The sequence below is a fragment of the Theropithecus gelada genome, chromosome 12, assembly GCF_003255815.1.
Source record: "Theropithecus gelada isolate Dixy chromosome 12, Tgel_1.0, whole genome shotgun sequence".
NCBI classification, from domain to species: Eukaryota; Metazoa; Chordata; class Mammalia; order Primates; family Cercopithecidae; genus Theropithecus; species Theropithecus gelada.
This window is the reverse complement of record NC_037680.1, coordinates 114,337,420-114,353,274: the sequence shown is the minus strand read 5'-3', so window position 1 is coordinate 114,353,274 and position 15,855 is coordinate 114,337,420. Positions and strand designations below refer to the sequence as shown.

The following is a 15,855-nucleotide window of genomic DNA, read 5'->3' as shown; positions in this document are numbered from 1 at the left end:
TCTCATTATGCAAATTCCCTTGCTGGGGAAACATCACGCCAAGAAAACCTTTTAACTGGACAAGGATCAATAGCAGGTATTATAATATATAGCTTGTAATAATGGTAAGGGCACACAAGAAAAAAAGCAGGGAGACAACTTGAGTTAGAAAGCATGATTTTCCAAACTACAAATACTAGGATTAGGGATAAATTTTTTTCTTGATAAAAAATTTCAAAATTCTTAGAGTACATTTTCATAGTCTCTATTGTGAAGAGAACTTGAAACCAAAAAGGATCCACTGAATAGAGATTCAAATTACTAGCAAATCCCATACCTGGCACATAGGGAGAACACAAATATTTGCTGAATGAATCCTTAAAGTAGCTTTTATTTATATGCTTTATAATTTTTATATAGTAATAGGCGATATGGAAATTTTATTTTTCTCATTAAATAATAATATATAAGAGTAGCCTAACACTTATCCAGTGTTTCTGGTGCTCCAGGCAATATGGCAAGCACTTTATACACATCATCTCATGTAATTCTCACAACCACGCCACAAGGTAGCTATTATTATTTTCATTTTGCAGATAAGGAGGCTGAGGTCTCAGGAGTTTAGGTCACAAATATAGTAAATGGTGGTGCTGGAATCCAGGCACAGTTTGTCGTCGTTAGGTAATAATACCCAACCTTCATTAACTTATTTCATTTGTTAACCTCTTTGAATCATGATGTATTCTACAGAGAAAATAGCAAAACCACCTACCTTTATATTTTTACATTGGAGGAGGGAATAATGAGCTACAGTATAGTAAAAAAGGGTAAATAAGAATCAGAAGACATACATTATACCCATCACCTCACCTTTCACTACTTCAACACAAAATAGCTAATGAACATCCAATGGGCTGCATGCCGTACCTGGCACTGGAGATAGGGAGTAAACAAAACATATAAAAATCCCTGAGCTCACTGAGCTAATGAGAGGATGAGAAGGCAGTCAATATATCAGGTAAGCAAACCATACAGTGTTGTGATAAGTGACATGAAGAAAACTAATGCAAGGGAAGAAAAAACAGAATAAAACTAGATGATATGGGGCTGGGTGCAGTGGCTCACGCCTGTAATCTCAGCACTTCAGGAGGCTGAGGTGGGTGGATCACTTGAGGTCAGGAGTTCAAGATCAGCCTGGCCAACTTGGTGAAACCCTGTTGCTACTAAAAATACAAAAATTAGCCAGGTGTGGTGGTGGGCACCTGTAAGCTGAGGCAGGAGAATCACTTGAACCCGGGAGGTGAAGGGTTGCAGTGAGCCAAGATAGTGCCACTGCACTCCAGTCTGGGGTGACAGAGACTCTGTTTCAAAAAACAAACGACAACAACAAAACCCCAAAAATAGATGATATAATGCTATCTACTTTAAATTGCATGTGTGTATTAAATATATACATAAGAAAATGCATAAAAATAGTCATTAAAATATTCATAGTGGTTATTGCAGGCTGGAGAAACCAGTTAATTTTAATTTTCCTATATTTTAAAATGTTATTTAAAAAACCATAATAAGCATTATTTAGACAAGCAGGAAAAAAACAATAAAACCAATGCTGATATGGAAAACAAAAGAAAAATCCATAGAAGATACAAAAAAAAATAAGGAAAGGTAGCATAAACTTACCTAGAAATGATAGAAGGGCAATAATCACAGGTACTAGAGAAAACTATAACTATTCTAAGCAATTAAGGACTATCTAAAAATGAAAACATCCCTAAAATTATTGAAATAAGAGAAAGCAAACAGTTTTCATCATTAACACCAATTTGATAGATTAGTACTGGCTGCCTGGTGGTAACTGGGAAGCTGGTTTTATTCACCATGTACCCACGCCTGGAAAGAGGAAAACGATGCCCTGCAGGAGTGCTGATGGTGGCCTTGAGCAAGAGAAAGAATGCGGGTATCTACCTGTTAACTAAATCTTGGATTTAAGCTTTTAGCAGTTTTTTTCCTCTTTAAAAAACTGACCTCCAACTGAACCATTTCCTCATTTTTTTATTTATAAAGAAAAGCCAAAACAGGAATAAAATATTAAAACAACTCAGTTGCCCATCACAACACAGAAGCAGGTAAGCACTATTTTACAAATAATCTAGGTTAGGATTTCTCAGTAAATTCTTGAGAACCAACCTAGTGTAAGATCCAAATTCCATCTGTCTTGTTCTATTTGATTTTCTTGTGTTCCTGAGATGTCAACTCCTGTCAGGTTCTCTTTAGCATCAGACCAGTCTTCACTCATCTCTTGGTAATGTCTGCAGTCTAAGACATTAAACACAATGAGCTATGAATGACATATAATGTCCAACACACTGAAAAGTTATCTAAAAACCATGGATGAATCAGCATGATGATGACTACTAGAGTTTTATGTATAAATCTAAAGATAAATATTAGCAAAATAAGAGAACCAAGCACAAAGATTCTCTGAGGAGATTTTCAGTAGTCCTTGAATAAAAAGTTGCTTTCAGTCTGAGTGATCTGTTTCCTAGTTTTCCTTTAATTAAAACACTATTCCCAGCTTATTGAAACCCTTAATTTTCAGCATTTTGAATTGTCCTTTAGTGAAAAAGACATATTATCTTTATATATGCAATAACATGAAACATCTTTGAAAGAATTAAGCTGCATTGCAGCTCTTTATTTCATTACAATTAAATTAATCTTTTGGAATGATCACAATCTCTTTTCGTGTGCTAAAAATGCACACAATTTAGAGATACAAATTAGATATAACAGAGAATTTTCATACTAAAAACATGAACCAAAAGAATAAGAGTCCATATAATTATTTAGCATTGTCAGCTATATTAGGCAACCTTAAAGATGTCAAATAGCAATAAGAACATATTTGACATTTATAATCAGAATGATGCCTTTCTGTCAATTAAGAATATTTATTTTTCTTTAATGAATAAACACTACCAATACTTTAAACCTTATTTTGTTTTCCAGCAACTATACAAGATAACACATTTTTATACTAACCTTTATCATCAAGTTTCAGTTGACTAAAGTCTGCATTTATATCACCATTTTTAAAGTCATCTTTTTTGGGTGATATGTTTTGTGTAGCACGACTATTGTCAGATGATAAAGACATCTGAGGATTAAGATAACAAAAACAACAATAAATAAGAGCAAATAATTATTATGCTCTTACTATGTGACAGGTACTCTTCACTGGCATTATTCAGCCCTTACAGTAATGAGGGCTATGAAAGCAAAACATTATCAACTTGACCTGACATGTGAGAAAACAGAATCTAAGTAACTTGTTGCTTCATGTTACACAGTTAACAAGAATTACAATTTGAATCCAGTCTGTGTATAATGACTGTGCTAACACTACTATCTGGCAAAGTGTGGCATACACACAAGAAGTAATCGAGATAATTTTTGGAGGTATATATATATACACACAAGTATTTATCACATTAACCTTTAACAGTTATATATTTAATTTAGTGTATGCCTATGTATATCTTTTATTTATAAGTAGTAGTATTTCTTTCCTATATGTAATAGTTATTATTTACATTTAAATTTATGTAAAAAGGAGAATCATTTAAAGACAAAGTAATATTATAGGTAATACAGGGCTATGGTAAATTGTGAAGATGGTACATGAGTAGCTGAAATTTAGAAACACAGTATACTGAGTTTCATGCATTACCAGTTAATTTAATGAGACAGGAATTAAAACATAATCCCAACTTAAAATAAATATTGTTTTGTAGCTAAAACCAAGATTATAAAGAACGACATCTTCATCTTGTTCTTTAAAAAATAATTTATTGTTCCCTCTAAATAAACAGGTTATACCATTCCTACCATTAAATACATAAAAATCTAGTTTTTGACCTGTTAATTCTTTGTGGATAACTGAGATTTTTTATAAAAAGAATTTAACAATGGAATAGACAATGTTAAAGTAATTTAATTTTACTCAATCAAGTATTTGACTTTTAACTTTGGAATTCATCTTGGGGGATTAATATTACTCAAATAAAGAAAATCTCAGAGTTAAAACCAAAGTCAGAAAAGCAGACTAAACCCCAGCCTTCCTATTCCATTGCCTCCTTGCTCAATAATGGAATATAACCAATGTTTCCGTAACACTTTGTAATTTTCAGAGTGTTCTTACACAGATTAAATATTCCTTCTCGGTTGTCATCTGACAAACATTTTCTTGGGGGAACGAGAGAATAAGAAAACCTATGACAGGCATTTAAAAATGATTTTCATCATTTCAGTAAAGAAGAAATTATAACTTTACCCTGTCTAAAATGACTGAATTATTACTTTATCTCATGAGATGAAGGTACAAAATGTTAGTTTTAATTGAACTGGCTTAACATGATTATGGCACTAAATTATAGTTTGCCCAGGACAGTCCAGGTTTATACTGACTGTCGTAGAGAATTACCATTACGCTCTTTCAACCGCAAAAGTCTCCTGGCGTGGTGTAAATTATATGGTCACCCTACTCAACATATACGGTTGACATCTGTTTGATCAGGATTTGACATAAATATATCATTATAATCAGTTATATCCATCAAATAGTAGTACACAAAGTAAGCCAGCTGAGTGAAAAGGGTTTCTGAAAATTATGGTTTACTTTACTTAAACCACACAATTAAAGGTTTACATTGATGAACTTTCAAGGACCCTTACTTGAGAGATTGTCTTTTTTAGGTTCGAAGAAACATCAAAATCTTGAGTCCTCTGATCATCTCGTTCAGCATCTGCTTCTGAAAAGCTAAAAGGAACACTTCAGAAGAAAAACGATCTAATGTTTGACAGCAGAGTAAGGTGACTATAGTTAACTACAATGTATATTTCAAAGTAGCTAAAAGAGAGGACTTGAAATGTTCCTAACACATAGAAATGACAAATACACAAGGTGATGGATATCCTGAATATCGACTTGATTAGTACACATTCTATGCATGTAACAAAATATTACATGTACCCCATAAATTTGTACAATATTAAATATCAAGAAAAAAGATAAACACTTCAATAAAACATTTATCAATGTTCTAAATAGGGAACAAAACAGAAAGTTTAAAGTTAACTGAATTAAGCAAGTTTTAGGATCTAATGAATTATAAATCAGATGAAACCATAACTCACACATGTGTTTCTTTTTTCATTAGCTGGAAAGAGAAAAGGAAAAAAATCTTTGTTTAAAATGTTTTGTCTAAATGAAGTAAAATTTTTAATTTCTAAAACATATATACATACCCTGGAAGCAAAAGTAGAGAAGGTAGATAATAATTTTGATTCTACTGACAGTGGGGGCAGCTCTTCCAGTGGTATGCCTTTGTGTATTTTTTCTTTCAAAGTCACATATCTAACTTTTAAGTCCCCCAAAAGAGACAGTAGTGCTGATCCCACTTCCTTCTTAGCAGAATTACTTGATAAATTCCTGTTCAAAAGTTGAGTGCACAAAACTAAATTATTTAGGCCCAAGTCATCCATTTAACACTAATATTATATTATACACTTGGTTCTTGAACTCCTGGGCTCAAGCAATCCTCCTGTCTCCGCCTCACAAGTTGCTAGGACTATATGTATGCCACAATGCCCAGCTAGTTTGTAAAACAATGTATTGTAGGGATGGCGGGGGCGGGGGGGGGTCTCATTATGTTGCCCACATTGGTCTTGAACTCTTGGCCTTAAGTGATTCTCCTGCCTCAGCCTCCCAAAGTGCTGGGATTACAGGCACAAGCCACCTTGCTCAACCCCACTTGGTTCTAATTTTACTAGAACTCTAAATATTTTCTTTTAAATGTTGAGTAAAAGAAAAAAATGAACCACAGTAAACGTGTTTTTCTAAGGGCAGTACAAACAACTGTCGACACATAAGCCAGAGAAAGTGTGGTAGCATGTCATGCAAAACCCTCTAACTTCATCCTTACTTGAACTTTATAAAGAAACAACAAATCTATGTTTTCACTGGATTTGTCATGCCAACCATGCCTATGGCCCCTCCATGAAACTCAAGGATTCTATTACCCTTAGGCTAACTAACAAACCCAGTAACAATCTAGTCCTTACTTTACTCTTCAAAAATGAAAATTAAAGAAACTGTCTAGAATAAACTTAAAGCTAGTGACAAATTCCTAAGAAAAAACAGATTTAAAATTAATAAACACATATTTAATCCTTCCCTATTTTCCATTACAAGTTTGTAAATATCACAACAATGGCGACGACACATCTGATAGTGAACATTTAAAAGGTGCAGCTCTGCGTTTATGGCTCTCTGCATTATTTTCTGACAGCACATTGATGGCAAATCCTTCTCCGTATCTTTAAAAAGTTGAACTTCCCTTTAAAAATAAAAGATAGGATCAGGTAAGATTCCAAACATTTTTCTATAGTAATAACATGCCTCCAGAAACAGATTTTAAATTTTTTATATTTCCCTGTCAAGTTTAAATCAATTTATACTGAGGTTGAAGAGGCTGTAGGAATATATAACAACTTCAGAAAACAAGAAGTTAAAGCTTAATATATTCATTCTAGAAGTCCAGGAAGTAAACAATTCTCAGATTCATACTTTCAATACCAAAAAAGGAAGTATGAATTTGAGAATCGTTTATTCTGGAGAATTGCTCATTCTGGATAAAGTCATTTTGGTAATGACCTTATTTATACAGAACCAATGGATTTTTTTCAACCTAAATCAAACTTTGGCCAAGATTTTTTAAAGTTATAAGTATTTTTGATGAAACTTATTCTTAAAACATATTATCTTTTTAATAGAAAATAATTTACATATTTCTTAATAATTAAGGATCATTAACATAAGTAAATATTTTGCAGTACTATTATATCAAAAAGCCCCAAGTCACTGTTTTTTTGAGTATTAGTAGTTTTTGGAGGTCTTCTCTTATTACTAATTGCCACTTCTAGCTATTCTCAATAGTTTTGCTTCTAGAAACCAATTATTCTATTTAATTTTATAGAACTGAAACACCAGATTAAACATTAGAAGAATGAGTAACAAGTGAAGGAAAAAGTAAATGACCTCAGAGTATGATAACTAATTTGGCTTATCTTAGACTTTCCCTGTTTCTCTCCCTCCCACTTCCTGGTTCTCCACTGTGTTCTGAATTACAAGAGTATCTAATAAATGCAAAGCAAATTACACAATGAGTTAAAATCAAGATTAAAATGCTCCTGTGAAAGTAGTTATTTACTTCTCCAAATAAATGACATATTCCAAAGTTTGTCATTAGTTTGTTTTGGTCTACAGGCGAATAAAATGAAAGGAAATGGAAAATTAAATCAGTATGGATTTGGGTTGAACAAGTAAAGATTAGATGCCACAAGTTTCTGAAGAAATTGAGACTGAAATCTCAGTAAGCGAAGAGCTTTAATATTCTATATTGTTTTAATATTTATTTGAAGGCAAACGGTTGAAACAGATGATTTCTTGAAGTCCATTTTAGCTATTATTCTATATGGGTAAGCATGCTATACAGAAAGCAAATACTATTTTGATTTTTTCTTCCAGATGTATCTGTAAGCATATATATATGATGTACCTCTCAGGATGTTTCTTTAGGTCTGTGATACCACATGGTTTTCTTAATTCCAGAAAATCCTGAAAATATGATTTAAAATTAAATTAAAAAAAACATATGTTACATCTGAAATTCCAAACTAGTAAAATGTATAATTCAATTTCTAATGGACTTTGTGGGAGAAGCTGCCATGAGAGGAGGATAGAACTGGTGGTAATTTACAAACCTTTCCCCTCATCTAGCATTTTCTCACAAAAGCCCTAATTCAACAAACCAAAAACATTTACGTTAGCATACACTGTCTCTTTATAAAGTCTAAATTTTATTATTACTCATATTGATTTTACCTTATTTAGAAAATTTCCATTAGGTTTTAAACTGTCAACTGAGGGAGATTTTCCTGATCCTTTTGTCATAGCCATCTGTGTATCTATACAATCTTCACTGTATGACCAATCTGTACTACAAGCCACACTTTTTTGTTTCTCATTTTGCCATTCATCAGGTCGTTTTTTATTCATCATTGTTATATCTGTGTTGCTTAATGTAGATACTACAGAAGGTCTTGCACTCGTTGCCCTGCTGGTTGTGAAACAAGCCCTAAAATCAGTGCTAACATCCACTGTCTGATTAATTGTGACTGTACAACTTGCTGCATCTGTCATTGAGTTAGTACATGTTCCTTCCGTATTGTGAAAGCATGTTTTCTTTGTGGTACTGCTATGAGCAACTTTTAGGCAAGTATTATCTTCTATTGCCTGATTATCTCTCACTGCAATCTTCGGTAGCATAGCAGAAAAATCTAAGGCTGAGTCAGGGGTGTTTTGTAGGCTTTCATAATGTGAATATCCACAGGCAGAAATTATTGAATCATCAAAAACAGAGGTCCAGGAAGTTTGACAATCTTTACAGGGTTGGGGTAATGTCTCTAAAGCTTTATCCTGTGGTAATGTGCTAGGATTTTCAAGGTGCAGTAATATTTTGTTCTCAGCAATTTTATTTCCACAAAAATCTTTACTTTCATTTATTTGAGATTTCATGTGTTCAGTATAAGTTTTCGTTTTTAATACTTTTTGAGGGCTCAAGGAACCACTCTTAGATTGAGATTCCTGGTTTCCTGGAGAATTGCTTCTTAGTACACGGCCATCAAATACAGTGTGGTACACTGAACTTGTCTCTTTTTCCTTACACTTTTCATGCTTTAGGTCATGATATTCTCTTAACATAACAGAATTCTGAAATTTGGAGACATGAAGTGACTCTTCTTGTCCATAAACATCAAATGAATCTGAAGAGATGATAGCACCACTTCCCGAGTTAACATGATTATCTTCTACATTGCTAGCACATTTAACTTCATAACCCAAATTTCGTAATTCAACAACTTCTGGATTAGATATACCTAATGTTTTTGTTTGGTCAAAAGATAAGTGGTTACTTATGTATTCTTGTTCTTCAGCACTGTGATATTCCTGCTGTGAGTCTTCATCTGTATCATGCTTTTGTGTATCTTCAGCACTTTCTCTATAATTAGCATCTGAAATATTGTAGATTCTTTCCAAGCCAACAGTCTTATCTTGATGTTCCAAAATATCAAAAAACACCTCCTCTTTTTTCTGCACTTCAAGATCTAACTCTGAACTTAAAGAAATAAGACTTTCCTTCTTTAGTTTTGACTCTGGGTAATGTATAGAATATGTTTCATTCAAGAAAGCATAGTCAGTACTGTCTTCAAGTTCACTTGACTGAAAATGAGTACTCTCTGTGTTAGTATCTTGACTCACTGAAAAAAATGGCTCTAATAAATCCATCTTGTCAATATTGTTGATTTCTTTATTATTAGCTCTTTGCTCTAGTGTTGAAGAATCCCAGTCATCATCAGGAAAAGTCAATTTGACTTCATCACAACCATTGGAGGATAATAACAAATTTTCTTTCTTTGGATTTGAAGGTTTATCTGATTAAAAAAAGGATAAAAACATTAACAGCAACATTATAGAATCTAAACACTTAGACATGATCTGGTTTAAGCTCTTCCCAATGCAGAATTACTTTTTACATCTTCCATGACAAATATCCCTTTTAGTAGCAGCTAAAAACTGAACCATTTCCTCCCAAACACATATGTTGAAGGCCAGACCCATGTGTTGGAAATGGGGACTTTGAGAGGTCATTAGGTTTAGATGTGGTCATGAGGGCAAGACCCTAATTATAGGATTAGTGTCCTTTCAAGAAGAGACCAAAAGAGCTTGCTTCCCCCTTCTCTCATGTGAGGACACAGCAAGAAGGCAGCCATCTACAAGCTAGGCAGACACCCCTCACCAGAACCTGACCATGTTGGCACCTTGATCTCAGACTTCCAGCCTCCAGAACTAACAGAAAATAAGTGCCTGTTGTTTAACCCACTCACTGTATGGTATTTTGTTATGGCAGCCTGATCTAAGACAACAGCTAAGATTTTCTTGAATTCTTTCCATGGCAAGGAATTTACTGTTTATAGGGCAGCCACTGTTTGTAAAATGGTCTAATAAGAAACTTTTTTTCTTATAAATTTATTTAATAAATCTTTGGATGCTTCCTAGTGCTAGCCCTAGGCACTGTAAAAACAAAGGAAAAGAAGACACAGATGCTGTCCCCAAGTGCTTATGGTTTTCATAGGGTCATAAGATAAGCACACAAAAATGTAATTTTAAAACAGTGCTGACAGAGTTGTGTTGATGGAGCAGGTAAATTTTTGAAAAAAAGGGAAGCAGACTTCAGAAAAATTTTATATTTCAAACGTGTTTTGAAACAAAATAGACAAAATTATTTTAGGTAAATCCAACACAAGTACAATCAGCTGTGTGAAAGAACATGGCATTTTCAGGAAATTGTAAGACAGCTTGTCTGTAGTAAAAGAACTCTTATGAGTGTGACAGGAATTATGAACTGAAAAAGGCCTTTTATGATGTGCTAAGAAGTTTGGCTCTTATTCTAAGACAACAAAAGACCCCTGAAAACTCATTAAAGGGTAGTAATGTGACTGGAATTAAGTTGTGGTCATTCCTGGCAACAGAAAGACTAAAAACTTGAAAGAGGAGAATAAAGGCAGGTACCAAAAGTGTACAGAAGTGGAACTAAAGAAGAGACTGGCACGAAAGTTCCACAACTGACATGTCTTGGTGGCCAATTAGAGATGACAGTAACAGGAAGAGAGAGAGAGCAGTGGTTTTCAAAAGATTTTTTTTTGACTAAGACCATAATCGGAATTACATTTTATATCATGACCCAGTACACACATACGTATATGTATGTGTATTAAAACAAAAATTTTACCCATGTCCAGTGTATTCTGGTATTTTCTATTTTATTCTATTCCATTTCTTTAAAAAAAAAGTTGATCACAATCAGCTAAACTGATGTTATGACTTACCAATTGGCCAATAAATACCTACTTAAATAGCACTCAAAGATAATGCTTACATGTTTACAACTTGGTACTATAGTTGAATGGGAATATTCAGGGCCAAAGAGATAGGGACTGCATGAAGTGCAGGTTTAGAAGGTAGAGAGGAAAAATGAGGAGGAGGATAAGGATAATGAATTCAATTCTGGTCAAGTAGAGACCCAGATGTGAATTGTCTGTCCAGTAAGCTGTTATAAATATGTGGTTGGAGATGACAGAGTTGTTTAGAAGTCTTTTATACATTCTAGACACTAATTCCTTGTTGTTTTTTTTTTTTTACATTTGTAACATAACTGAATTTTCCTAGCTTATTGCTTATCTTTTATTTTTTAAAAATTATTTTAAGAGACAGAGTCTTGCTGTGTTGCCTGGGTGCTAGACTTGCATCAAACAATCTTCCTGCCTCAGCCACCCAAGTAGCTTGCCTGGCTTTAACTTTTTATAGTATCTTGTCATATCAGAATTTTCCAGGTTATTTAGTTAAATGAATCAGTATTCTGTAACTTCTGGGTTTTGTGTCTTTGGTCTTCTCTACCAAGTAATTATAAAAATATTCTCCTATAATTTAATCTAATTGTGTGTGTGTAGGTGGGGTGGAGATTAACACTTAGTCTTTTTACACTACACAGAGTATTATTTTTCTCTTTAGCATAGGTAGGACTCTAACTTAACTTTCTTCCAAAATGAATGGTCAATTTGTCCTAATACCATTTGCCAAATAATCCACTGTTTTCCTTCTGAGCTGAAACAACACCTTTATCATATTCTGAAGTCTTCCTGTTTCTGTTTCATGATTTTCTAAGAATTTGTTTCTATTTATTCCATTCCATTAACCTATTATCTTTTTGTATGACTGTATTACTGTTTTAATTATTATAGTATCACAGGTTATTTTTATATCTGGTAAGTTTTTTCCTGTATTTTAAAATTTATTTTACATTCTCTCCAACAGATTTTTTAAAGTTTATTTTTTGGGGACCATTTTGAATTGCATAACATATCCTATTGGGATTTACTGAGATAGAGAACCATTATCATGTCCAATCTCCAGCAGCCTTTCCCTAGATTTCCAACATTTAATGTATGAATACAAAGTATACTGTTTATTCCATTAGGGTTCATAACTGACATCTTCATTGTATAACTTTATCATTTTAAAATGACCCTCTTAATCCTTTCTGCATTGATTATGCTCTTTATTACTATCACCCCAAATTTTTAAGTTAATTTGTTTAACTTGTTCATCGTTTTATCCTAAACTTTTCTTTTGTTTTAAATATGTCTCATGAACAACGTAGAGTTTTTGTTTTAATCTAGAATATATATATCTTAATAGTTTAAGCTACATATAGTCATAAGCACATAAAGTTTAGTCATCTTGCTTTTTAGACTCTTGCCGTTTCTTATTTTCTTTCTGCCGTGACCCAAGAAAAATACATTTCAGATTTATGGGAAGAAGAAAACATACACAACTTGGGCAGTAGAAGTCAACCTGCGCACTTTCTGCTTATCACCCTGAAGGCAACTATACCTGTCAGCAGTTCCTGAAAGGCTGGCTGGACAGAAATCCTTTCTTCCTGCTCACTTTCCCTTTCCTAAAGATAGGTCCTGCCTAGACTGCCCTGATCCACCAAAAATCACCTGAGTCAATTTGGCAAGTTAAAAACATACTGAGGTCTTACCACCTTAGAGGGAGGAAGAGTTAAAAAGCAGCAACCTGAAGGGCAAACTGTCTGGCACAACACATTTAACACCCTTCCCCACCAAGAATAAGGGTAAGTGGCCTAGACCCTTACCTTTTTGGAGGTTGCCTCCATTACTGTGGTAGCCTTTACCAGATGCTGTCTCCACCACTGCAGTGGCCTGCATCACTCAAAGATATATAATCTAGAAAAGGTATAAATATTGAACTATTATTATATTTAAAAAGCATAAATTGACAACTACATGAAGGACAGAAAAGATATGTTCTTTTAAAATTTCCAAGGAACATTTTAAAAAAAACCAATGTGTTAGGTCACTAAAAGAAGTTTAAATATAAAAAATAGAGTCTTAAAACCAAAACATCACCCCATTTATGTCAAACCTAGATAAAAAGTTTCCAAGATAATTGGTACACTTACTAAAAACCAATGACGTGGCAAATCCATACAATGGAAAATCTTTCAGCAACAGAAAGAAATAAACTATTGATAGATGTTACCTTATGGGTTAATATCAAAAACATGCTGCATGAAAGAAACTAGATAAAAGAGATCACCTATTGTGTGATTCCATTCAAGTAAAACATCCACAGAAAGCAAATGTGTATAGAGAAAGTATACTAGTAGCTGCCTGGGATAGGCAGCTAGACGGGAAGAGAGATTAGCTATAAATGGGCATGGGGGATAAAAATGTTCTAAGATGGGTTTATGATGGGATGGTTGCAACACTTGATAAGGCTATTAAAAATCACTGAAATGAGTAAAATATAACTCAACAAAACTGTTTTAAAAAGGTAATAATGATGATTTTTTATTGATACATATTAGATGTATATATTTTGGGGGTACATGCGAAAATGACTCTGAACCCAGCTGCCACATGAAGCAGCCCAAGCTAATTACTGGTAGAACACCCCAATGGACACATGAATGATCCCAGAGGCAACAAGCAGAAGGAAGTTAGCCAACTCACAAAATCATTTTGAGCCTCTGTCCCCTACTTATCGTCACTGTCCATACCCCTAAAAGCTGAGTTGTCTACAGCAGAATTCTGGTAATCAAGTGTTATGAAGGTTCCTGATGAGTTTGTAAAAAAAAAAAAAGGAATTCATTGTGTTTTAACTCTGAATTATTTCAATCACTGATCCTGAAAGAAATCATCTAAATGTACTCTCTCTGTTCTATAAGGAGAAGATATTAAAAAGCAGATCTCATGTCATGGAGACAGCCTTGTATCCTGACTTTGTCACTTAGTAAGCTGTGTGGACTTTGATAATTAAAATAAATTAATGACAATAAGAACACAGACTACCAAAATCTACAGGACATGGTCAAAGTTATATCCAAAAGAAGTCACAACTTTAGATGCTTATTATTACATAAAGCTAGAAATAAATGAACACTCAACTCTCAAGAATCTAGAAAAGATTAAAAATAAGCCAAAAAAGTTGAAAATATAATTAGTTAAGACAAAAACAGAAGTGATCACTTTAAGAACAGTAAAAATGGTAACTAAAATCGATAGCTATTCTTTTAAAAGACTAATAAAAGTAGGTAAATAACAGCTGGCCGCAGTGTCTCACACCTGTAATCCCAGCACTCTGGGAGGCTGAGGTGGGTGGATTGCATGAGCTCAGGAGTTTGAGACTAGGCTGGGCAATGTGGTGAGTGAGACCTTGTCTCCACTAAAAATACAAATAATTAGCTGGGTGTGGTGGCGTGTGCCTGTAGTCCCAATTATGTGGGAGGCTGAGGAACGAGAATTACTTGAACCCGGCAGATGGAGGTTGCAGTGAGCTAAGATTGCACTACTGCACTCCAGCCTGGGTGACAACGTGAGACTCCAAAAAAAAAAAAAAAAGTAGATAAAAGACAAGACAAATCTTGTTAAGAGAAGACTGAAACAAAAATGAGCATTGAGAAAAGGAGCATTTTAGCAAGCAATAAAGAGGTACTTTTAAAAATTGAGAATGCCATGTACGCCACTGAAGGATAATTTTAAAATTTAACAAAAATAGGCAATTTTCTAGGAAATTTTTATTTTAAAAAAGACTCAGAAGCAGGTGAACAGAGTATCAACATGAAAAAAAATGAAAAGGCCATCAAAGATACATCTTATATCAATTCCTATCAAACCACAGAGCAAAGAGAAATGGTGGCTGGGCACGGTGGCTCATGCCTGTAACATCAGCACTTTTGGAGGCTAAGGTGGGGAGATTACTTGAGGCCAGGAAGTTTGAGACCAGCCTGGGTAACATGGCAAAACCCTGACTCTACAAAAAATGCAAAAATTAGCCAGGCATGGTGGCGTGCCCCTGTAGTCCCAGCTACTTAGGAGGTTGGGGTGAGAGGATTGCTTGAGCCTGGCAGGTTGAGGTCCAGCGTGAGCTATGATCATGCCACTGCACTCCTGTCTGGGCAACTGGAAACCCAGTATTAAGGAAAAAAAAAAAAAAAGAAACAGTAATTCCTCAAAAATTAACACAAGAAATAAAGCATCGAACAGATAAAGGAATACTGATTTTTGTGGATATGTATTTGTATGTGAGGAGGAGAGGTTTATATGTTAAATAAGGTAGTCCAGGTGAAACTGAGGGGTTAATTTGATCAGGTCTGCCTGCCCTGTTTGCCTTTGGTAGCTTTCGTCTTGTCATTTTTTTCCTTTTCTTATGAAGCTGAAGGCTGCAGTACCTGAAGGCTGTGACATTCAAACTTAACCTTCCCTGGCTACTTTATAGATAATGTTCAAAGGTCACCACAGTAACGGTTGCTCGGTTTTTCAGAAACTTGGGCCAGCTCCTGTCCAATTCAAACTGGTCGAGACAACGGATCCTTCAACTGGGCCAGTGCAAATACCTGAGAGGTGGCCTTTTGATGCTGGAGGGTCAAAAATGCCACCCTCAGATCCTCCTAAGCATCCTATGAAATGCCATGAACTCTGGCTAGGTTTGTGCAGAATAAACCTGTTACTTCCTTTTTACTCCATGCCAATTACCTTTCCTCATGCCTTAGACCACTCTACTTCCCTAACCCATAAATATCCCTAAGCCTTATCTTCTTCAGGGAGGCAGACTCGAGAGCTCTTCTCCCTCCCTCCTCCTTGCTCAATGCCCTTGCAAAAAAATTT

General features: G+C 34.5%; 1 protein-coding gene across 1 annotated transcript in view; it reads right to left on the bottom strand.

Moving 5' to 3' along the window:
- RBM44 (RNA binding motif protein 44) overlaps nucleotides 1-15,855 on the bottom strand; it is a 44,820-nt gene that overhangs the window by 16,196 nt on the left and 12,769 nt on the right. The window contains exons 2-10 of the mRNA XM_025404129.1: nucleotides 12,822-12,912; nucleotides 7,928-9,537; nucleotides 7,602-7,660; nucleotides 6,204-6,380; nucleotides 5,290-5,473; nucleotides 5,179-5,201; nucleotides 4,717-4,801; nucleotides 3,025-3,139; nucleotides 2,170-2,298 (exon numbers count right to left, since the gene is read on the bottom strand). Of these exons, the coding sequence (XP_025259914.1) occupies nucleotides 2,170-2,298; nucleotides 3,025-3,139; nucleotides 4,717-4,801; nucleotides 5,179-5,201; nucleotides 5,290-5,473; nucleotides 6,204-6,380; nucleotides 7,602-7,660; nucleotides 7,928-9,537; nucleotides 12,822-12,894 (2,455 nt within the window). The 5' untranslated portion in view covers nucleotides 12,895-12,912. The remainder of the gene's footprint in view (nucleotides 1-2,169; nucleotides 2,299-3,024; nucleotides 3,140-4,716; nucleotides 4,802-5,178; nucleotides 5,202-5,289; nucleotides 5,474-6,203; nucleotides 6,381-7,601; nucleotides 7,661-7,927; nucleotides 9,538-12,821; nucleotides 12,913-15,855) is intronic.